This window comes from Myiozetetes cayanensis, unplaced genomic scaffold, assembly GCF_022539395.1.
Source record: "Myiozetetes cayanensis isolate MyiCay16 unplaced genomic scaffold, myiCay2020 scf3, whole genome shotgun sequence".
Classification (NCBI taxonomy): domain Eukaryota; kingdom Metazoa; phylum Chordata; class Aves; order Passeriformes; family Tyrannidae; genus Myiozetetes; species Myiozetetes cayanensis.
In genome coordinates this window covers 60,005,757-60,022,303 of record NW_026087521.1, presented here as the reverse complement: position 1 = coordinate 60,022,303, position 16,547 = coordinate 60,005,757, and the positions used below count along the sequence as shown (strand labels likewise).

Below are 16,547 nucleotides of genomic sequence, written 5' to 3'. Positions count from 1 at the left end.
CAGTGGCTTGATCAAGAAGATGCCCTGAAGAACTTCTGCCTAGTGCTGTCACACCAGCCTCCACCTCTTCTTATTCTCTAAACCTTATGGTTCCAAACCAACATTGCTTGAATAGGTCTCCATAGCCAGGCTGTGGTCTCCTGCCCAGCACCTGCCCTATCTTCACATCCTAGCTTTAAACTTACTGAAAGTCTAAATTTGAATACATTTCTAAATTTGTTTATTTATTACTATTTGCCATAAAATGCTAGGTGAGAAGAAAGAACTTTGCTCAGGCATTGCGAGCAAGTTTTTATGCCCCTTTGCTCTGTCTATCAACTGTACTTGCTCAGTCAGTAATTTGAAACAAACAAAAAGAAAAAAATCAAAGAACCAGCGAATTCAACATATCTGTCATTTGTAGAAGTTGGTTTTACTGCTGGAAGAATCCCACCCAAGGAAAACAAAAATCACAGTAAAATGTGTGTGGCTTTCACTGCCTTTTGGATAAAATAGATCAAGTGAACACACAAAAAAGGTTTTTCAAAATAGAAGGGCAACATGTCATAGATTTGAATGTGGACTGAAGAGAAGGTTTAATTCTCCTTAGCCTTTGTAGACCCAAAGCCAGTGAGGATCTTCACCTTATGCTACACAGCTAAACCCACAATCAATGCTTTAGGAAACAAATTGAGTACCTCATATCTTGTATCAGGGAAACCCTCAATGAAGGCAGAGTAATTCCTGTATCAGACTTTCGTCTTTCTGTTCCAAGAGCAACTACAATGGAGAAAACACGTGAAGTTAACACAACACTACAGTAATAGTCTGCAATGCGTTTGTGTCACATGCAGCTGAAAACAATCATAAGTGGCTGGTAACTGTAGTGTTTCTGTGCTTTATCATTAACTCTATCCTGGAAACATAAAAGCAGACAAAATGAAAAATACTGAATACATTACCTATTCCTTCCTTAATCCAGCACTGAATTCAGAGATTTAGCTTCCTTTTTTTGTATGTGAAATACATTAACATAAATCTGTACAGCGATGAGCTTTATTAGTAAGAGATGTTTCTGTGGAAAGCTCCCAACTGAGAACTCGATAAAATTAAGCTACAGTAACATATTCAATGCTAAGAATGCCACGCATTTCTGTGCTCTGCTACTCTGATCAAACTGCTTTTTGGTGACACATTTTGCTCTCAGGAATTTGTGCCTGCCAGCCAGATTGTTTAGTGCATTACTCACTGAAGCTTATTAACATGACTTTTTAGGAGAAAGACTAGTTCTTCCATAAATGCATCTTTGAGGACTGATCATACAAGTTCCCATCAGCAGGATTTGGATCGGAGAGTCCTTGGAAGATGACCCACTAAAGTTCAGAGTCTTTCACAGCAATACCCCAGCCAGTCCCAGGGCAGGGAGATCTCCAGGTCATCAGAAAACCAGTCTCTCTCACAGCACAGAAGTAATTTAGTGATTGTAAAGGGCCAAGCCAAAGCTTCAACTGAGCACCTAGACTGATGTACAGAGATTAATTACACAGTTCCTGAACTGTACCATCCACCAGTATGAAGATTTAGTGAATATGGAGTTATTCACACTGGCTTCTGAGAGACAGATTATGCTCACTGAAAGAAAAATGTCAGCTGTCTTTTCCCCACTTCCACACTTTCAGCTTCTACAGAAATCATCTCTTGTGGAAGCACTGCTCATCACACCTCACTCAATGCTGATTGAAAGGAAATGAAGGCAGTGAACATACACCAAGTGATTTCCAGACAAGGACAGTAGCTACGTTCCTTTGCCTCCAGCAATTTCAATCTATTTAGTCCAGACAGCAAGACATCCTCACAATGATGACAAAAAGTCTCAAAATGTAGATGTGATATTAGCAAAGAAATACACCGAAAATCCTGCATGGGTTTCACGTGGTTGCACTGTTCCTCCCGTGCCCAAATTCATTCACTGTGATGGACCCTTCATGGAGCCAATTGCCAAGTACTCACCTGGTGACTCTGCACTGTGCTCCTGCTTCTCTTCTCTCTCTTGGTACTGAAGCAAATGGGACCACAGAGCAGATTTCCCCTGAAAATGGAATACATAGTATGCAGCTTTAAATAAAGTCAGGCAAAAGAAAAGAGGTCAATATACACGGCAAGAAAATGGAATGGCATTTAAATGGGTAAAATATTCAGTAATGACAATGAATCCTTCTCTCTTGGATCATGAAACCTTAGGAAAAGGAGAGGACCATCCCACTGAGCTATTAGTCACACCACCCACCTTGTTTCTTTGTCCTCCCTCTGGGTTTCCCTTGTGAAGGTTGAAAGAGAAGAAACCAAACACGTACTTGACAACATCACTGCAGTTTCCAGAGGCACCTCTCAAATAGAAAAAAAAAAAAAAAACAAACAAACCAACCTCCCCCCTCCAAAATCCCTAACACCCAAAACTCCTCAACCTTGGCAAGATATAAACCAGAGACTCTGAGCCCAAAGATACCTCCCACTTTATGCTGGAATGACACCACTGAGTAGCAGCTTAAAAGGCAGTGATGGCATTCAGTGTTTGCTAGAGTAGTGTACACACAAAGTCCCAAGTTTCCAGCTACCAACCTGCTTGACCTGCAGACCATGGCTCCAGATCCTTTCTAGCAGATCACAGAGACTAGCAATCAATGTATTTTCCTCTAGACCTGTTATGTTGGCTTCTCCATGTCCCAGCTCAACTGCTTCATGGCCCATCTTCTCTACCAACATGCGTTTAGTCTATACAATTAAAAAAAAAAAAATCCCCAAAGGTTTAGAGGAATGTTATCCAGCAAGGGACAGAATATAGATGAGTTCACTTAAACATGCTTAATACAGAAACCATTGCTAATAGCCTGACCAGAGAAAGTTTAAATACCTTTACAGGGTTTGTAAATTAACAAGAATAATTGTATTAAAAAAAGCTTGCATGATTACTTCAAATCACAGAATATCCTGAGTTGCAAGGAACCCACGAGGAACATCAAAAGCCCAACTCCTGATCCTGCACAGGACAGCCCCAGGAATCACACCATGTGCCTGAGAGCATTGTCCAAACACTTCTGGAATTCTTTTTGAACTGCTGCTGTGACCACTTTCCTGGGAAGCCTGTTCCAGCTGTCCTATTTCTATACCCTTTATCTACTGTCCTATTCCTACACTGCTGATCTATTACCAAGCAGAGTATAGAGCAAAACAGAATACAACAATGGATACATTTTCAGTTTGACTGACTTTCTGGTTTTCTCCTTGTTACAGCCATTAAAGTTTAACTCTCAGGTAATGCAGTATAACACCAACTGCAACAGACACAAGTTATACTTTCATGTCTATAAAAGCTCCTTTAATATTAGAAACTGCTATTCCTCATTTGCTCTGCATAAACAGCATGCACAAGTCACACATGATGAAATTCTTCCCTTTTGACTGAGGGTCTCGAGCCCGTTCTGTTTAGGCTACACATAAATATGAACAATTAAAGGAAATCCTCCTGGAGATGTCTGATCATGCTGATTCTCCTTCCTGTCCTCTTTACTCTTTCCATCAACTTCCACTGCATAAATAGAAGAGTGAGGACACATTCCTTTCTTTTCTAGCTGCTGAAAAAATGTCACACTAAATTGATACACTAATGTGTATATGTAATACTAATGTAAATGTTACACTAAAGGGATATCCATGCTGGTGGATAGTCTGGTATTCCAACAGACTACTGTCATTCCAGCTGGGAATCAGATCACCATCTGCAGATGCTATTTAGGCTCAGTGTAATCAAGGGGAAGGAGCACACAGGGGACAACCTACCTTCATGCGACATTCCTTCAGTAACCCTTCCACAAACTTCCAGTTGGTTTGTGCAATCACAGCTGGAGAGAGGTCTGAGAGTTTGGGCTGCCTTAAGTTTTTTCCTAAACTCCTTGCTTCCTGCATGTATTTCTAAAAATAAAAGAATCATTTCAGATATTACAAGTCAGAGGGACTCTCCTCACCCTAATCCTAGGCAAGCAAATTCTGGTGGAAAGGAACAAGCTAGTGTTAATCTAGGAACAAAATCCTGATTTGTCTGATGTTTAGGTGTCAGGCTGGAGGAGTGGAGTGGTCCCTTCTGACAACAGAAAAAGCAAGATACTTTCCTGTGTGGTACAGAATCAGTCAACATTAGCCAGTGAACTGTGCTGTTAGCCACCAGCATCAAGTTAGGCACAGCAAGCGCATAAAGTGCAACACCTTCCTTCAGCAATAAAGTCAAACCACCCAGTACAGTTTCTTTCCACTGCTGAGCCTCACTTAAAAAAAAAAAAAATTAAAAATTTTCTAATTTTTGAGCAGACTATACATGAATAGAAAAAAAAATCCTCTGAAATTAAATTACAAGAAGCAGAAATACATGTAGTGCAGGAGAAAGATTTCATCCATTACTTTTCATCTGGATAGTTTATGTGGGAAAAATGAGACTTGTCTTTATTCTCAATTAACTTCTCGATTACAAGTGAAGCTCATTTTAAACAAAACTGACAGTAAGGATCATTCATGTTTTTATATGGGGCGGTAATTGTGAAGTATGGACAAAAAAAATCAGCATACTCTTTAAAGAAAGATCCAAGCTATAATAAAAGGCTTTTAAATTTTCCTGCTCCACAGCCTTGTCTTCAGGGGTGGGGTATTTTTCCGTTTGGCTTTCATTTTGTTAAGCCAAAAAACACACCCACACAAAAAATAAAAATGAACAAGTTACCTCTGACCCCAACATCAGTGAGAGGGCTGAGCAAGGCTGAGAATATGGCCAGTTGTTCAAGCATTATTCATAAAGTTTTTGTTAAAGAAGAGTAAGATAATAGAATGATGCCTAATAAAAGTCTTGAAACACAGTGCTCAGAGCCTGGTGTGGGAATTCTCTGTTTCCACAGTGTGTTTTCATCCAGTTAATAATGCCTCCTCCAGGGATGGTATGTGGCAATGATCACTCTTTCCCAGAGAGGGCTGGATCACATCTGCCCCAGGGATTTAGTGCTGCTGCTGGCTGGGTTTTCTGGGGAACTGAGAGGTCACTATGGCTGCTGAACCCTTGGAGCGTTTCTGTCTGGGCAGAAAATTTGTATCACAGAATCACAGAATGGTTTGGGTTGGAAAAGACCTTAAAGATCAGGTAGTTTCAACCTTTCTGCCAGGGCATGGACACCTTCCACTAGATCAGGAAAAGCAAAAGCAAAATCCAAACACATTGAAGATAACTGAAATAGCTCACGTTTTTTTCTGACAGAATTGGATTTTTCCAACACAAAATTTGGACAAGAACCACTTAATGCCACCCCAACGAGAGGTCAGACAAGAACGTAGGGTTCTGCTATGAAAAGCTGTGTTCAACAGAAGTGCTCAGTTAGGTGATTACAGTTTCACCAATACTGTTAAGGATTTTAAAATAGTTGAAAAACTACAGGTGGGAATAAAAAATGAAAAGTCACAGACGATGAAAGCGTGTTGCCCATCAAGCAATCTCACAAGTGACTTCCATCCAACTCAGTGCAAAAATCAACAGCAAAACCAGTGAAAAAAAGTAATAAAGGCAATACATAACTAGGAAATCTAATATTTCTTTTTAAATGTAAAGGGATAAATAAAATGCAAAGTGTGGTTATAGTCTGAAGAGTACAAAACATGGATAGCCTTATTTTTTCATTGTATATCTTGTTATTACACTGAAATTAAAAATAAAGTAGTATTAGCTCTTGTAAGTTCACGAGAAGAACAAGGGTGGGCTGAGAGAATCAGTTGATTGCACTTTGCCTGTTCATCAGCATTCACACCCTCTTCCACAGTGGGATGCAATGATTCAGCAGTCAGAAAGTGATGATTTTTGGATTTGACACCAGCTGAGTAACATGGGGGGGAAAAAAAAAAAAAAAAGTGAAACAAATTCTTGTCTTTCAGCCTTGGAGCCATTATGTTTGCCAGGGAACTGGAGTGGAAGCTCATTTCCAGCTACTTTTCTGATTATAACCACACTTCCAAGCGCTATAGGGATGTGCTCCTACTCTACAAGAAAGGGAGAGGTTTGAGGCGCCGTGAAGACAAAGGTTCCTCATGCTAGCAACATCTCAGAAGCAGCTTTCAACAAGAAAAACTAAAACATACCAGGCAGCATTCAGAGAAGGATTTTTTAGGAGGCCGTGCAGGAGGGGGTGGTCCCTGATCCCACTCCCAGAAGGCCATTGAGTTCTGACGAAGCAAAAGCTCCTCCGATGGCTAAGAGGAGGCAGATGCCCCAATGGCAGAACAGCCAGAAAGAAAGAGGAGACAAAGCAAAAGAAGCATGCATATGATCCACAGCCAAAAAAAGAAAAACGTAAATACATGACAAAGTATTGAAAAGGCTCTGCTGAGATCACCAAACGAGGCATTGTTTAAAATATACTTGCAAAACCACGTTAGCAAAAATAGCAACAAATACGTAAAAGTGCTGTTTTGCTGTGTTTCCACTGAAACATCATTTGAAGCTACAGTTGAAGAGTCCACTCATCTGCTCAGGTTCTTTCAGAAGGCAAACTCCAACACTGGCCAACGTTATTCAGCAAGATTTACCACAAAACAGCATGAGTGCTTTGTTTTTGCTAGTGACATACAAAAGAAGCACAAGGACATCAATGGAAAAATGTGGCAGAAAATATTTAACGAAGGACAAGGAACTGAAAAGATGGGAAAGAAATGCATGTATGTGACTGACATTTACAAGATGCATGGGAGTTTCCAAGCTTTAGGCATAAAAAGGCCCCAGAGTCTTAAACCTTTCAAATAGGCTTACTCACGTCAGGAATCTACGTAAGAGAAAGAAAAAAAAACTTCCTTTAAAAAAAAAATTGAAGAACCCTGCCTCATTCGCTTCTACAGCACTGACATTTATTCAAGGACTTGACTTTTCCAGAGACCTCCACCCTGGCCAGAGCTCAGCAGCTGCACTCAGGCAGGCACCAGGGCTCTGCTGCCTGCATGCAGCAACACGACCAGGGTCTAAACCAGCAAATAAGCCATTTTTTTCTGATGACAATGGGGCTGTCTTGTTCCTAAATAATAAAAGCACTTTATTTATGTTGTGTACTTTGAAGTTGTACAACATACACAAGCATCTGTGACAAGCGAAGCGGCATCTAAATGGCTACAGAGACCCAAACAAATATCACAGTAGCCACAAAACTGCCCTAAGCAATAAACATATTGTTTGTCCAGCCCTCCACCTCCTGGATCACAGCTTGTGCTGCCCACAGATGATGCCACCTACCTCCCTCAAATCGTTGTCCAAGCCGATGTGCTCCGAGTGCTGCCGCAGGCGGTCCTTCCTCCGCTGTGTGGTGGTGCTGCGGCTGGCCCAGCGGCTGGCAAGTCAGAGAGAGAGAGAGTACACACATGAGCAGGGAAAAAATCAGGAGGGGGAGACTGGTCAGGAGCCAAAGGACCTCGATGGGACTGCAGCAAGAGAAGGAGAAGCCCAAACTCGGACCGTGCAGTAAACACGGGTGCAAAGTGGTGCCTGACCTCCCCACGGGAAGCCATCTGGCAGGCAACAGGTCACTGTGCACCCAAGGGACAAAAATCCTGGTGGAAACATGCCCACTGCCTGCCACGGTCTCCAGTGAGAGCTCCTGGCACCCAAAACACAGGTCATACCACAACATTGATGCCACCACCAGGTAAACTGATGTACTTAATTACCCAACACCACTGCTGCATTTGATGAAGTTTGATAAAAACAAGTGCCTGCAGAAACAAACAAAATTACAATGATGTATTTTGAGTCGCAACTTCTGTGACTTCTCTCTTTTGTGAGTACTGCTGCTTCTCCTTTCTGCACTTTCGGTGGTTCTTCCAGGAGTTATTTGAGAGAAATTTCTCATTGCAGTAGTAACTACTGTGATATTGGGTGCATCTATGTCTAAAGGCTATAACAACACTGATGTTCCTGGGATTAATCATGTTGCTGTCTTTGCCTTCTGAGTTTTTTTGTATCAGGTTTCTAAATATCAAAAAAAAGCCTGGGTTTTTTCCACATGGTCATATATGTTCCGCTTAATTTTTCCTCATTTGAAGCTGTTGCTTGAAAGCAGCCACCTGGTAACCAGGTTTGAATCTGAGCAACCTTGGAGCTCTCAAGTGTCCAAACTCCTTTACATCAAATCCTTGAAAACAAGAAATGCTCAACTGGTGCAGAGAAAATGAAGTTAATGCAATATTTATAACAGAAAGCTGAAATAACACTGTATAAAGCAACCTATCAAGCATTAAAAATAAGCAGCTTAATGCACACAAAGGCTGTATCTTAAGAATATCACTTGATTACTGTAGTTGTGTTTATTAAACTTAAAATTATCTTTCCAATACAGTTAAAAAAAAGCCTTTAAGTGTACAGCCTTTCAGTCAATTCATGAAGTCACCTGCCTCTATCCTGCACTCAGAACGTAAAGAGTGAAACCAAGGTGAAAGGGAACACAAATCCTGCTCAAAGCAGTGCTCCAACTCCAGTGCCTGGCAGGATGTATGAAAAAGGCTCTACCTACACGAGAAAACTGCCTGGAAGAATTTGAGTGGATAACCTAAATCCAGAAGAACAAAAAGGTTAAAAAAAACCCTCAAAAAAAGCAATAGAAAGAAGGTAACAACAACCCACACTTACCAACCTTAGCACTTGAGTCAAAGGGACCCTTCAAACCCCATCTCCATCATGGCCCCTCTGCTCCAGACTGAAGTGTCCATGCTGGGCACCGTGCCAGAACAACTGCTCTGAGATGGCTTTTTCTACAGGAACTGTGATCAACAGGCAGAGCTCCTGGGGATTTGGGTTCTCTGCCTTTGACAGATCTATACAGAGGGAACCTGGAGATGCCCACATCCAAGACAGACAGTGTGTCCTTGGTGAGCCTCTCCACACTGGTTGTATTAGTGAGAACAGCAGTCTCCAGATCCCAAAGCCATCCATTTCCTCCAAACAAGAGCATACACAAATAAGATCTGGGATATGAACTGCCTGGGTAAGGAATTTCAGCTGGTAACACAGGCAGATTCATGTCAGGGGGAGAAAACTCTTGCACAGAGCTGGACTTAGGTTCTGACACGTCTGGCAGACCACTTGGGATGTGTAAGCAGAGGAGCCTGATCCAAGAGAAGTACAGAGATGTGACCCCTGATAAACAAACCCTCCTGTTTCCAGAGAGGACTTTGCATACACAGACCTAACTGTCTCCACCAATTCCTCTGGTGGGTCAAGTGAAGACTGAATTTTGGCTAACAGGACAGATAAAAAGGGGTGAAAAAAAGTCATAGGAACTGTAGTTTTTATAGTCAAACTGAAGTTCTGTCCTACCTCCCAAATAACATCAAGTAAACAAGTACAAAGGAAGAAATCTGGGTCTGCATGTAATTATGGTTCTTCACCTCAGCATCCCATACAACAAAGAATTTATTTTTAAAGCAACGTAGCCTCAAGTCTCTGGTAACTAAACGAAACAACCCAATAGGTGTCTGCACAGCAAATGCTGATACCTTCTCAGAGGAATACATTAATGACATAAGTGTCTCTGCACCTCTGCAGAAGTTTTAAAAATAAACAGCCCCTGAGTTTATTAAGTCACTGTTTGAAATTTTTTTTTTTCAGAAGCAATAGCCAAAACATCATTAGATGACTGAAAGGGGAGAAATAAAACCCTACATTTTAATAATCTCAGCAAGTAGAAATGTAGCACAAAACCCCACACCCTTGAACAGAAGATAGCAGACATAAAAGTGACTTTAGCTACCTGGCTCTGGAGACCTTCCATTTATTGCAAGCTTATGTTTCACATGATAGAATGCCAATAACACATTGGAAAGTTAAGCTATAGATCAAACATTATCCATATAAGACTTTTTCTGCTCCAATTTATATGGTATTTTCTGAACTGGAGACAGAGCTTGGGTGCCTCTCCACCTGCATTTCTGCAGTTACTGGAAGACAAAAGAACTGCTGGAAGTGTCCTTTGAGGGAACACGTCTCACCAAAGGTGAAAGCAGAACGAAAGCTACAGAATAATTACAACGACTACACCATCATTAAAGCATTTTCAGTTCATTCCAGCGCTGTACTTCATCAGGGAGAAGGCACAGACTCTTCTCCAGATTATTAATCAGAACCATTTGAACATTTTAAGCATACAAATGTAAAGATCATTGGATGTTTATGAAAAAAACGACTGCTACTCATTAGCTGGAGCAATTACACACACAGTGAGCTGCATGTTTCTTCTTCCCCGACCTCTAAGCTGAGGAAGAGGAGCTGTTGAGTCACTGGGTGAGGTCTGTGCATTGAAATGCTGCTCTGAATCGCTCTGGGAGATTTTGTGAAGATCTGACAGCAGATAAACAGGATTAAGCAGCTAAAACTTTTAAAGCCTTTTCTTTACTGGGCCACATAGAATTTTCCCAAAACAATGCTCCAATATTATAATAACCATTCCTACTCCTCTTACCAGCAGCGACTGCATTTTAAACTACTCTTCCTCTCCTTTCGATCTCTCAGAGTGATTTTAGGGGGGATAAAAGCCCATCCCAGAAGCCACACCACCTTCCCTGAGCTGTCCAAATCCCATCCAGGGTGCTTCTCCTGGCACTGCTATCAGCTACTGCTGTATTCACACCTCAGCCAAAGCAGTGAGCAAAGCTGTACTCCCACCAGCAAACACAAACACCTGCTTGTCAGACCTTAGTCTTGGGCTCTTCAGCTGAACCCCGACCACCCATGTCCTTATGGAGCAGGTACCTGAGGAGACCAAGCCCTCCTGGCTGGTCCCTACCTTGGAGGGATGAGCCTGGCACCTGGGAGTGCACAGCACTGCGGTGCTGCTGCTCAGCCTGGATGCTGCCCAAGTATTTCCTGACCACAAAAATGCCCTCTCCCCTTTATTTTTTTGCCGGTAGAGCCATGAGCATGGACTACAGGCATGTTTCATTTATTCCTCCCAGTGAAGGCATTGCTACAAGCACCGAATCTCTGGGGTCTGAGCAGATGCAGCTCAGGCATGGTGTTGTGGGGAGCCCAGGGACAAACTGCCTACATGGAGAAGTGAGAAAAGGCTTGTTTCAGTATGTCTGCCTGTATGTAACTCCCATGTCCACAGATGAATGCTCCTCACCTTCAGGGACTGCAAGAAAGCAGGGATGTTTCAGAGGAGGGATTGGGGAAGACTGAACTCGTTCAATACAGAGAAATGAAATGAAGGCATCTCATAATAAGATCCTTGTAGCACGAAAACAGTGAATTTCGGTCAGTGCTGTTTAATACAAAATGAGACACAACAAGCAGCAGCCTCACACCAGGGACAGGCCACGCTGTATTGCAACCATGTGTACATCTCTCTCTCTCTTCCCCTTTTCCCCACCCTGCTTTTTAAAGCTCCATAGAGAAACGAAGAAATGATGTCTACTCAAACCAGACATGAGTTTAAATAGGCAGGATATACATTGCAACACATGAACAGGCTGCTAGAGAACTTCATTCACAGATGGATTTAACCAATATTGCCATCACCATGAAAGTCACTATCATAATTTACAATCTGTTTACAGTGTTAAAAGCGAGATGGAAGTAGACAAATGCACTTGTCTATAGGACAGAACCCAAATCTCTTCATATAAACCATCTCATGAGGCAGACTGCTACTTAGGTCTGCAAATCATGACAATACCCATTCTACCTATATACACCCCATCAAAGATAACTATCTGTGTTTCTGTATCCCCAAATTAGCACATAGCTGTACTACACCCTCCACCAAATCCCCCTAAAGCATGCATGCAGCCTGCACACATTAAACACACACAACACTGCACATGCAAACTGCCTGGGTTCAGGTGCAGTTCGTGTGGGACTGCACGGAGATTTCAAGTCAAATACGTGTTCAGACCAAGCAAATTAAAAGGAATGTCAAAACTGAGCTCCACCTGATGGAGCTCACAGGGCTGACAGGGGAGGGGATCCACACTGTGAGTCTGCTTCATAAATACTGCACTATGGTAAGGGAGAATGAAGGCTCAGATAGAGACTTAAGCACCTTTCCCAGCTCTGATGAAGGGTGGAATAGGAAAGCTTTGAAACTGCTCATCGGGTGGACAAAAATGAGCAAAATGCCTTAAAGAGAGAGGTCTTGCACTGACAGGCTGTCTCCTCAGTTTACGTGAAAAGAAGTGATTTAAAAGGGTGGCACCCACAACTGCCATCCTCTGCAAGGAACAGCGGTAGCAAACTGGCAGCATCACCCCTGGAGCCTGAGGAACCACTGTCCGAACTGGTATTTAATTTGCAAAGTCCATTGAGACAGCAGCACTGTTCAGGGGAGAGCAAGTGGAACAGAGGATGCAAGGATTCGATGCAGTTTTCCCTGAGAACTTCAATTCTGCAGAGCTGTGTTAAAATGATATATTAACTCAGAGAAGTTAGCTGCACTTTTCCCACCTTGCACAAGTTGAGCAGAGGATCAGCAGTTCAGGAGACTTGCCCATCGGGTTCCAAGTCACCACAGCACTTATTCCCTATCTCAGAAACCATTTCTAAGCACAGATTGTCAGTCACACCTTATTCTCAAAAATGCATGTATTTAAATACAAGTGGTTCATGTTTGCATTGCACCTGTCAGTGGTTTGCTGTATTAGGTTACCTATTGTGTAGTAACTGCATCCTTCAGATTTTCATATGTAAAAGGTGAGCTTTACTACTCACAAAGTTTGAATAACATCAGAGCTGTGTGTGGATGGCTCATTGCCGACTCATTTCATGCTCATTTGGATGCACTGCAGAGATGCTACTCTCTATATTACTTGAAAATGCAATTGTCTGGCTTGATTAAAAAAAAAAAAAAGCTTAATTGAAAATAGACAGCCTTGAAACAGTACCCAACAGATAGGGAGATAATAAAAGACCACATAATATGAAGCACTCAGTAAAAGAGAAAGACCATCTTTCATACAAAAACTAATTCAGTTAAAACCAGAACAAATTCTGTCATCATACAGAGATTCATCGACTCCTTTGCATTATATATACATATATAAATATATATTAAAATATAATATTTTCTTTAAAAACATTAACTGATGTTAAATGTTAGTAACAAACAAACAGCAGTCCTATTTAAAAGTGAGGAGAACCAGAGGACCAGGCAGACAAGCCATGGACAGTTCCCAACTTGAAGAGAAGGCTGATGATGGAGGCCACAGGACAGTGTCCACACAAGCTGTGCCATAAACTGGAGCACAAAAATGAACCCATTTCATACACTCCTAGTGCATGATTTTTACAAATAAATACTGACACACATAGTGGTGAGATCAGCAAAACACAGCTCAGGAACAAATGCCTGGAGAAAGCAAAGAATTTTGAAATCTGCTTCATGGGCAAGAGCAACTCATCACTCAGCTAAAGCCTGAGGTCAGGGGGCCAAGTATAGCAGGATTTGTGCTCAAAGACTTGGACTGTTCCCTCCTTTGGGGATTGCTGCAAGTCAGGCAGGACACAGAGGACAGAAAAAAACCACCAAGCTCCCAGGAAACTGGGATACAAGGGAGAGGACTCAGGAGGGAGAAGTGGCCAGGGCAGGAAGAGGAAACAGGCTGATCAGGGAAGTAGGCAAGGAGGAAAGCAGGGCTCAGATACTGAATAGTGGAGGAAAAAAGAGCTAAACAGGAATGAAAGCAAAAAAGGGTAGTTTAAACCATTTTGTAAATGTGTAATAAAACAAAAACTTCATTTGAAAACCAAAAGCTATAAGAAAAAAATCAGTTCAGTTGTTCTTTGCAGGCATTCACTACAAATCACCAGAATGCAAATATATTCCCATGCTTGGTGCGCAATCAGTGTTTTCCTCTGCAATATTTAATCTCATTTATCAAGCTTCTTAGTACAAATTAAGTTACAAGGTAATCAATTAGATTGAAAACACAGCTTGTTTCATTGTTTTAAATTTGCACTGTAAGCATATTCCCCCTAATTTAACAATTAGCTAATCAAAAACCATGAAGTGTTTATGTAGCCTGCCTTTTTGTCATTCAAATTCCACTCCTGGATCATTGCAAATGCATCAGTTCAGTGGAGCCCCAGCTACAATTTTAAAAGCCTGGCAGAAAATGCATGCAGAGAGGGAAGAAGGGAACACGTAGAAACCACAGTGTGGTGCTGAGGTTTGAGAAAGAAAATGAGGACTCCGGAAACCACGGCTCTTTTCCAGAATAATAGACAAATTGCCTAAGGGACTGCAGCCTGTTTCCTCCTGGGATGATTTCTAGGAGGACTTCTGCAGAAGCCACGGCTTTACAAGGTTAGAGCAGCATGATGGAGGATGCTTCTGTACCCAGAGCAAGCTGCAGCTGCTCTCTGCAGATTCAGAAGGTTTTCCCATGATGTGGGGGATGTATCAAAAGCAATGAGAGCAGAGGGAGTCCCTCAAGTGGGACGTTGCCTGATGGGAAAGAACAGAACTGGGCGAGGTGTTTTTGGTTTGTGTTTTTCGTTCAGTTGTTGTTAGCTGGGATGAATTGCTCTTTTCTTTACAGAACAGTGATATTCCTTTAATTTATAGAAATAATTTGGATACAACAGTTATCATCTTTCGTGTAAAGTTAGATCTGCATTTTCTGCAGTTAATCTCTTATCCATGTTCTGTGGCTTTGATCAAAAAGACAATTAAGGAAACTAATCATATACCTGGGAGCCCATTCTCCAATTTTATGGAGGTAGGGGGGTGGGATGGAGTGTTTTGTTTGTTTGGGTTTTTTGGTGGGTTTGATTATTGGTTTGTTGGTTGTTTTGTTTGTGTGTTTGTTTTTAAATTATTTGCTTACTTTCAAACTTTTCATTTCTTTTCAGTGAACTGAAGTTTGGAGTTTTTTTCACTGAAGTTCTTGTTTAGCTGAGCAAGTCAACATTTCCACATAACACCACAGGGGAAGAGGTGAATACCAGCCCTAAATGACACTGAGCAGGTACCTGCACCCTAACAGCTGGTAAGAATAGGAGCAAGTGTAAGAAGGATCTCCTGATTCACAAATGACCAGGCAGGTGAGAGAAAGCAGCAAGAGCCTGATGCTGGCTGGGGCCAGAGAGCACAGGTTCATCCCCTTGTCCAGTCCTTCAAAGGACACCTTTAAAGGGAAAGCAGGAGGAGGCAGCTGAGTGACAGAAGTGGGGCAAAGCTTGCTGCTAAGCATGGCCATGGGCTGACAGATGAAACATCAGTGGACTTTGATTGACAGACTTCAGCGTTTTAACACTTTCACATCCTAATGTGATCAACCCTTCAGTAGGAAAACTGACCATTTACTCTGATGCTCTCTTTTTCATTATTTATCCATGCAGGAAGCTTCCCTTTTTAAGCCCTCATTGTTTAGATAGGTTAATGTCATCCCTAAGGAACCTTTTAAGGCCTGCCTTCTATTCCCATGGAGTTCTTACTCCCAGTTCCACCATTCCTGTCAGGTTTGTACTGAAACAAATCTTAATCCCAGTCTGGCCAGGGCTCAGGTTCAAATACACCAGGTCCAAATGGTGATCTTAGCAGTAGCAGGGTTACAGTTGGACTCGATGATCTTCAGGGTCTTTTCCAACCTAAATGATTCTATAATTTTAAATAATCCAATGTGGCTGTCATCCCCACCCCTGTGCCCAAGCCCTGCCCTCCAAGCCCCCAGCACACAAGTGCCAGACACCTCTTCTCCCTGCCTTGGAAACGTGGTTTTCTGGGATCAAATATAGGATCTAGAACTGAAACTAAAAGTGTTTGTTGTTTGCATTATATCTGTGATTTTGAAGTAACATATTATACATAAAACAGCCCAGCTACTGACAGGGGTATCTTCAGTGCTCGGCCTGGTTACAAGAACATTATGAGCTCTAGTTAGTTTATCAGCCCAGACAGGGCAGCAATAAATACCTGATTGCTGGCCACTGAGGTGAGGTTTTCAGCAAAACAGCTTTGAATTGGTTTATTTGCTACTGTTCAGCAACAATTGACTGAAACATGGGAATGGATTTTTTTTCCCCCCTGATCCAAACACACTTCCTTGCAATATTGAGGACAACATTTGCTACATAAAACCGAAGCTGCCTGCAAAAATAATTCTCATCGACATAGCAATATCCTTTGCATTAACTTTATAATATAAACCACACAATAGCTAGATCTGAAGTGTCTGGGAATGTAGCTGAAATGATCTCTTACCCCACACCCACATGCAAAGGTCCAGTCCTATATGCAAATAAAACACATCTCTGAGAATTATACACTGGGAAATTCACATCAATGGAAAACTACAGTTGATTTTGTGGTCAAAAGAGTCATGCTGTATTTACAGGGAGCATGAAAAAGCTATCTGTTTTATACCTGGGTGTAAATTCAGCAGAATTACACATTTGAAATGGAGAGAGAGTCCTCTCAGCTGCTCACATGAAAACCAGGAAGCAGAAAGATATAAACAGATGGTCTTGAGATTTTCCAATTACAAACCTTTTTGGCAATACACAACTG

The 16,547-nt window shown here is 41.8% G+C and overlaps 1 protein-coding gene across 1 annotated transcript in view; it reads right to left on the bottom strand.

Moving 5' to 3' along the window:
• DENND5B (DENN domain containing 5B) overlaps window positions 1-16,547 on the bottom strand; it is a 113,527-nt gene that overhangs the window by 18,203 nt on the left and 78,777 nt on the right. Inside the window, 5 exon segments of the mRNA XM_050323695.1 lie at window positions 678-759; window positions 1,990-2,068; window positions 2,599-2,751; window positions 3,817-3,948; window positions 7,286-7,379. Of these exon segments, the coding sequence (XP_050179652.1) occupies window positions 678-759; window positions 1,990-2,068; window positions 2,599-2,751; window positions 3,817-3,948; window positions 7,286-7,379 (540 nt within the window).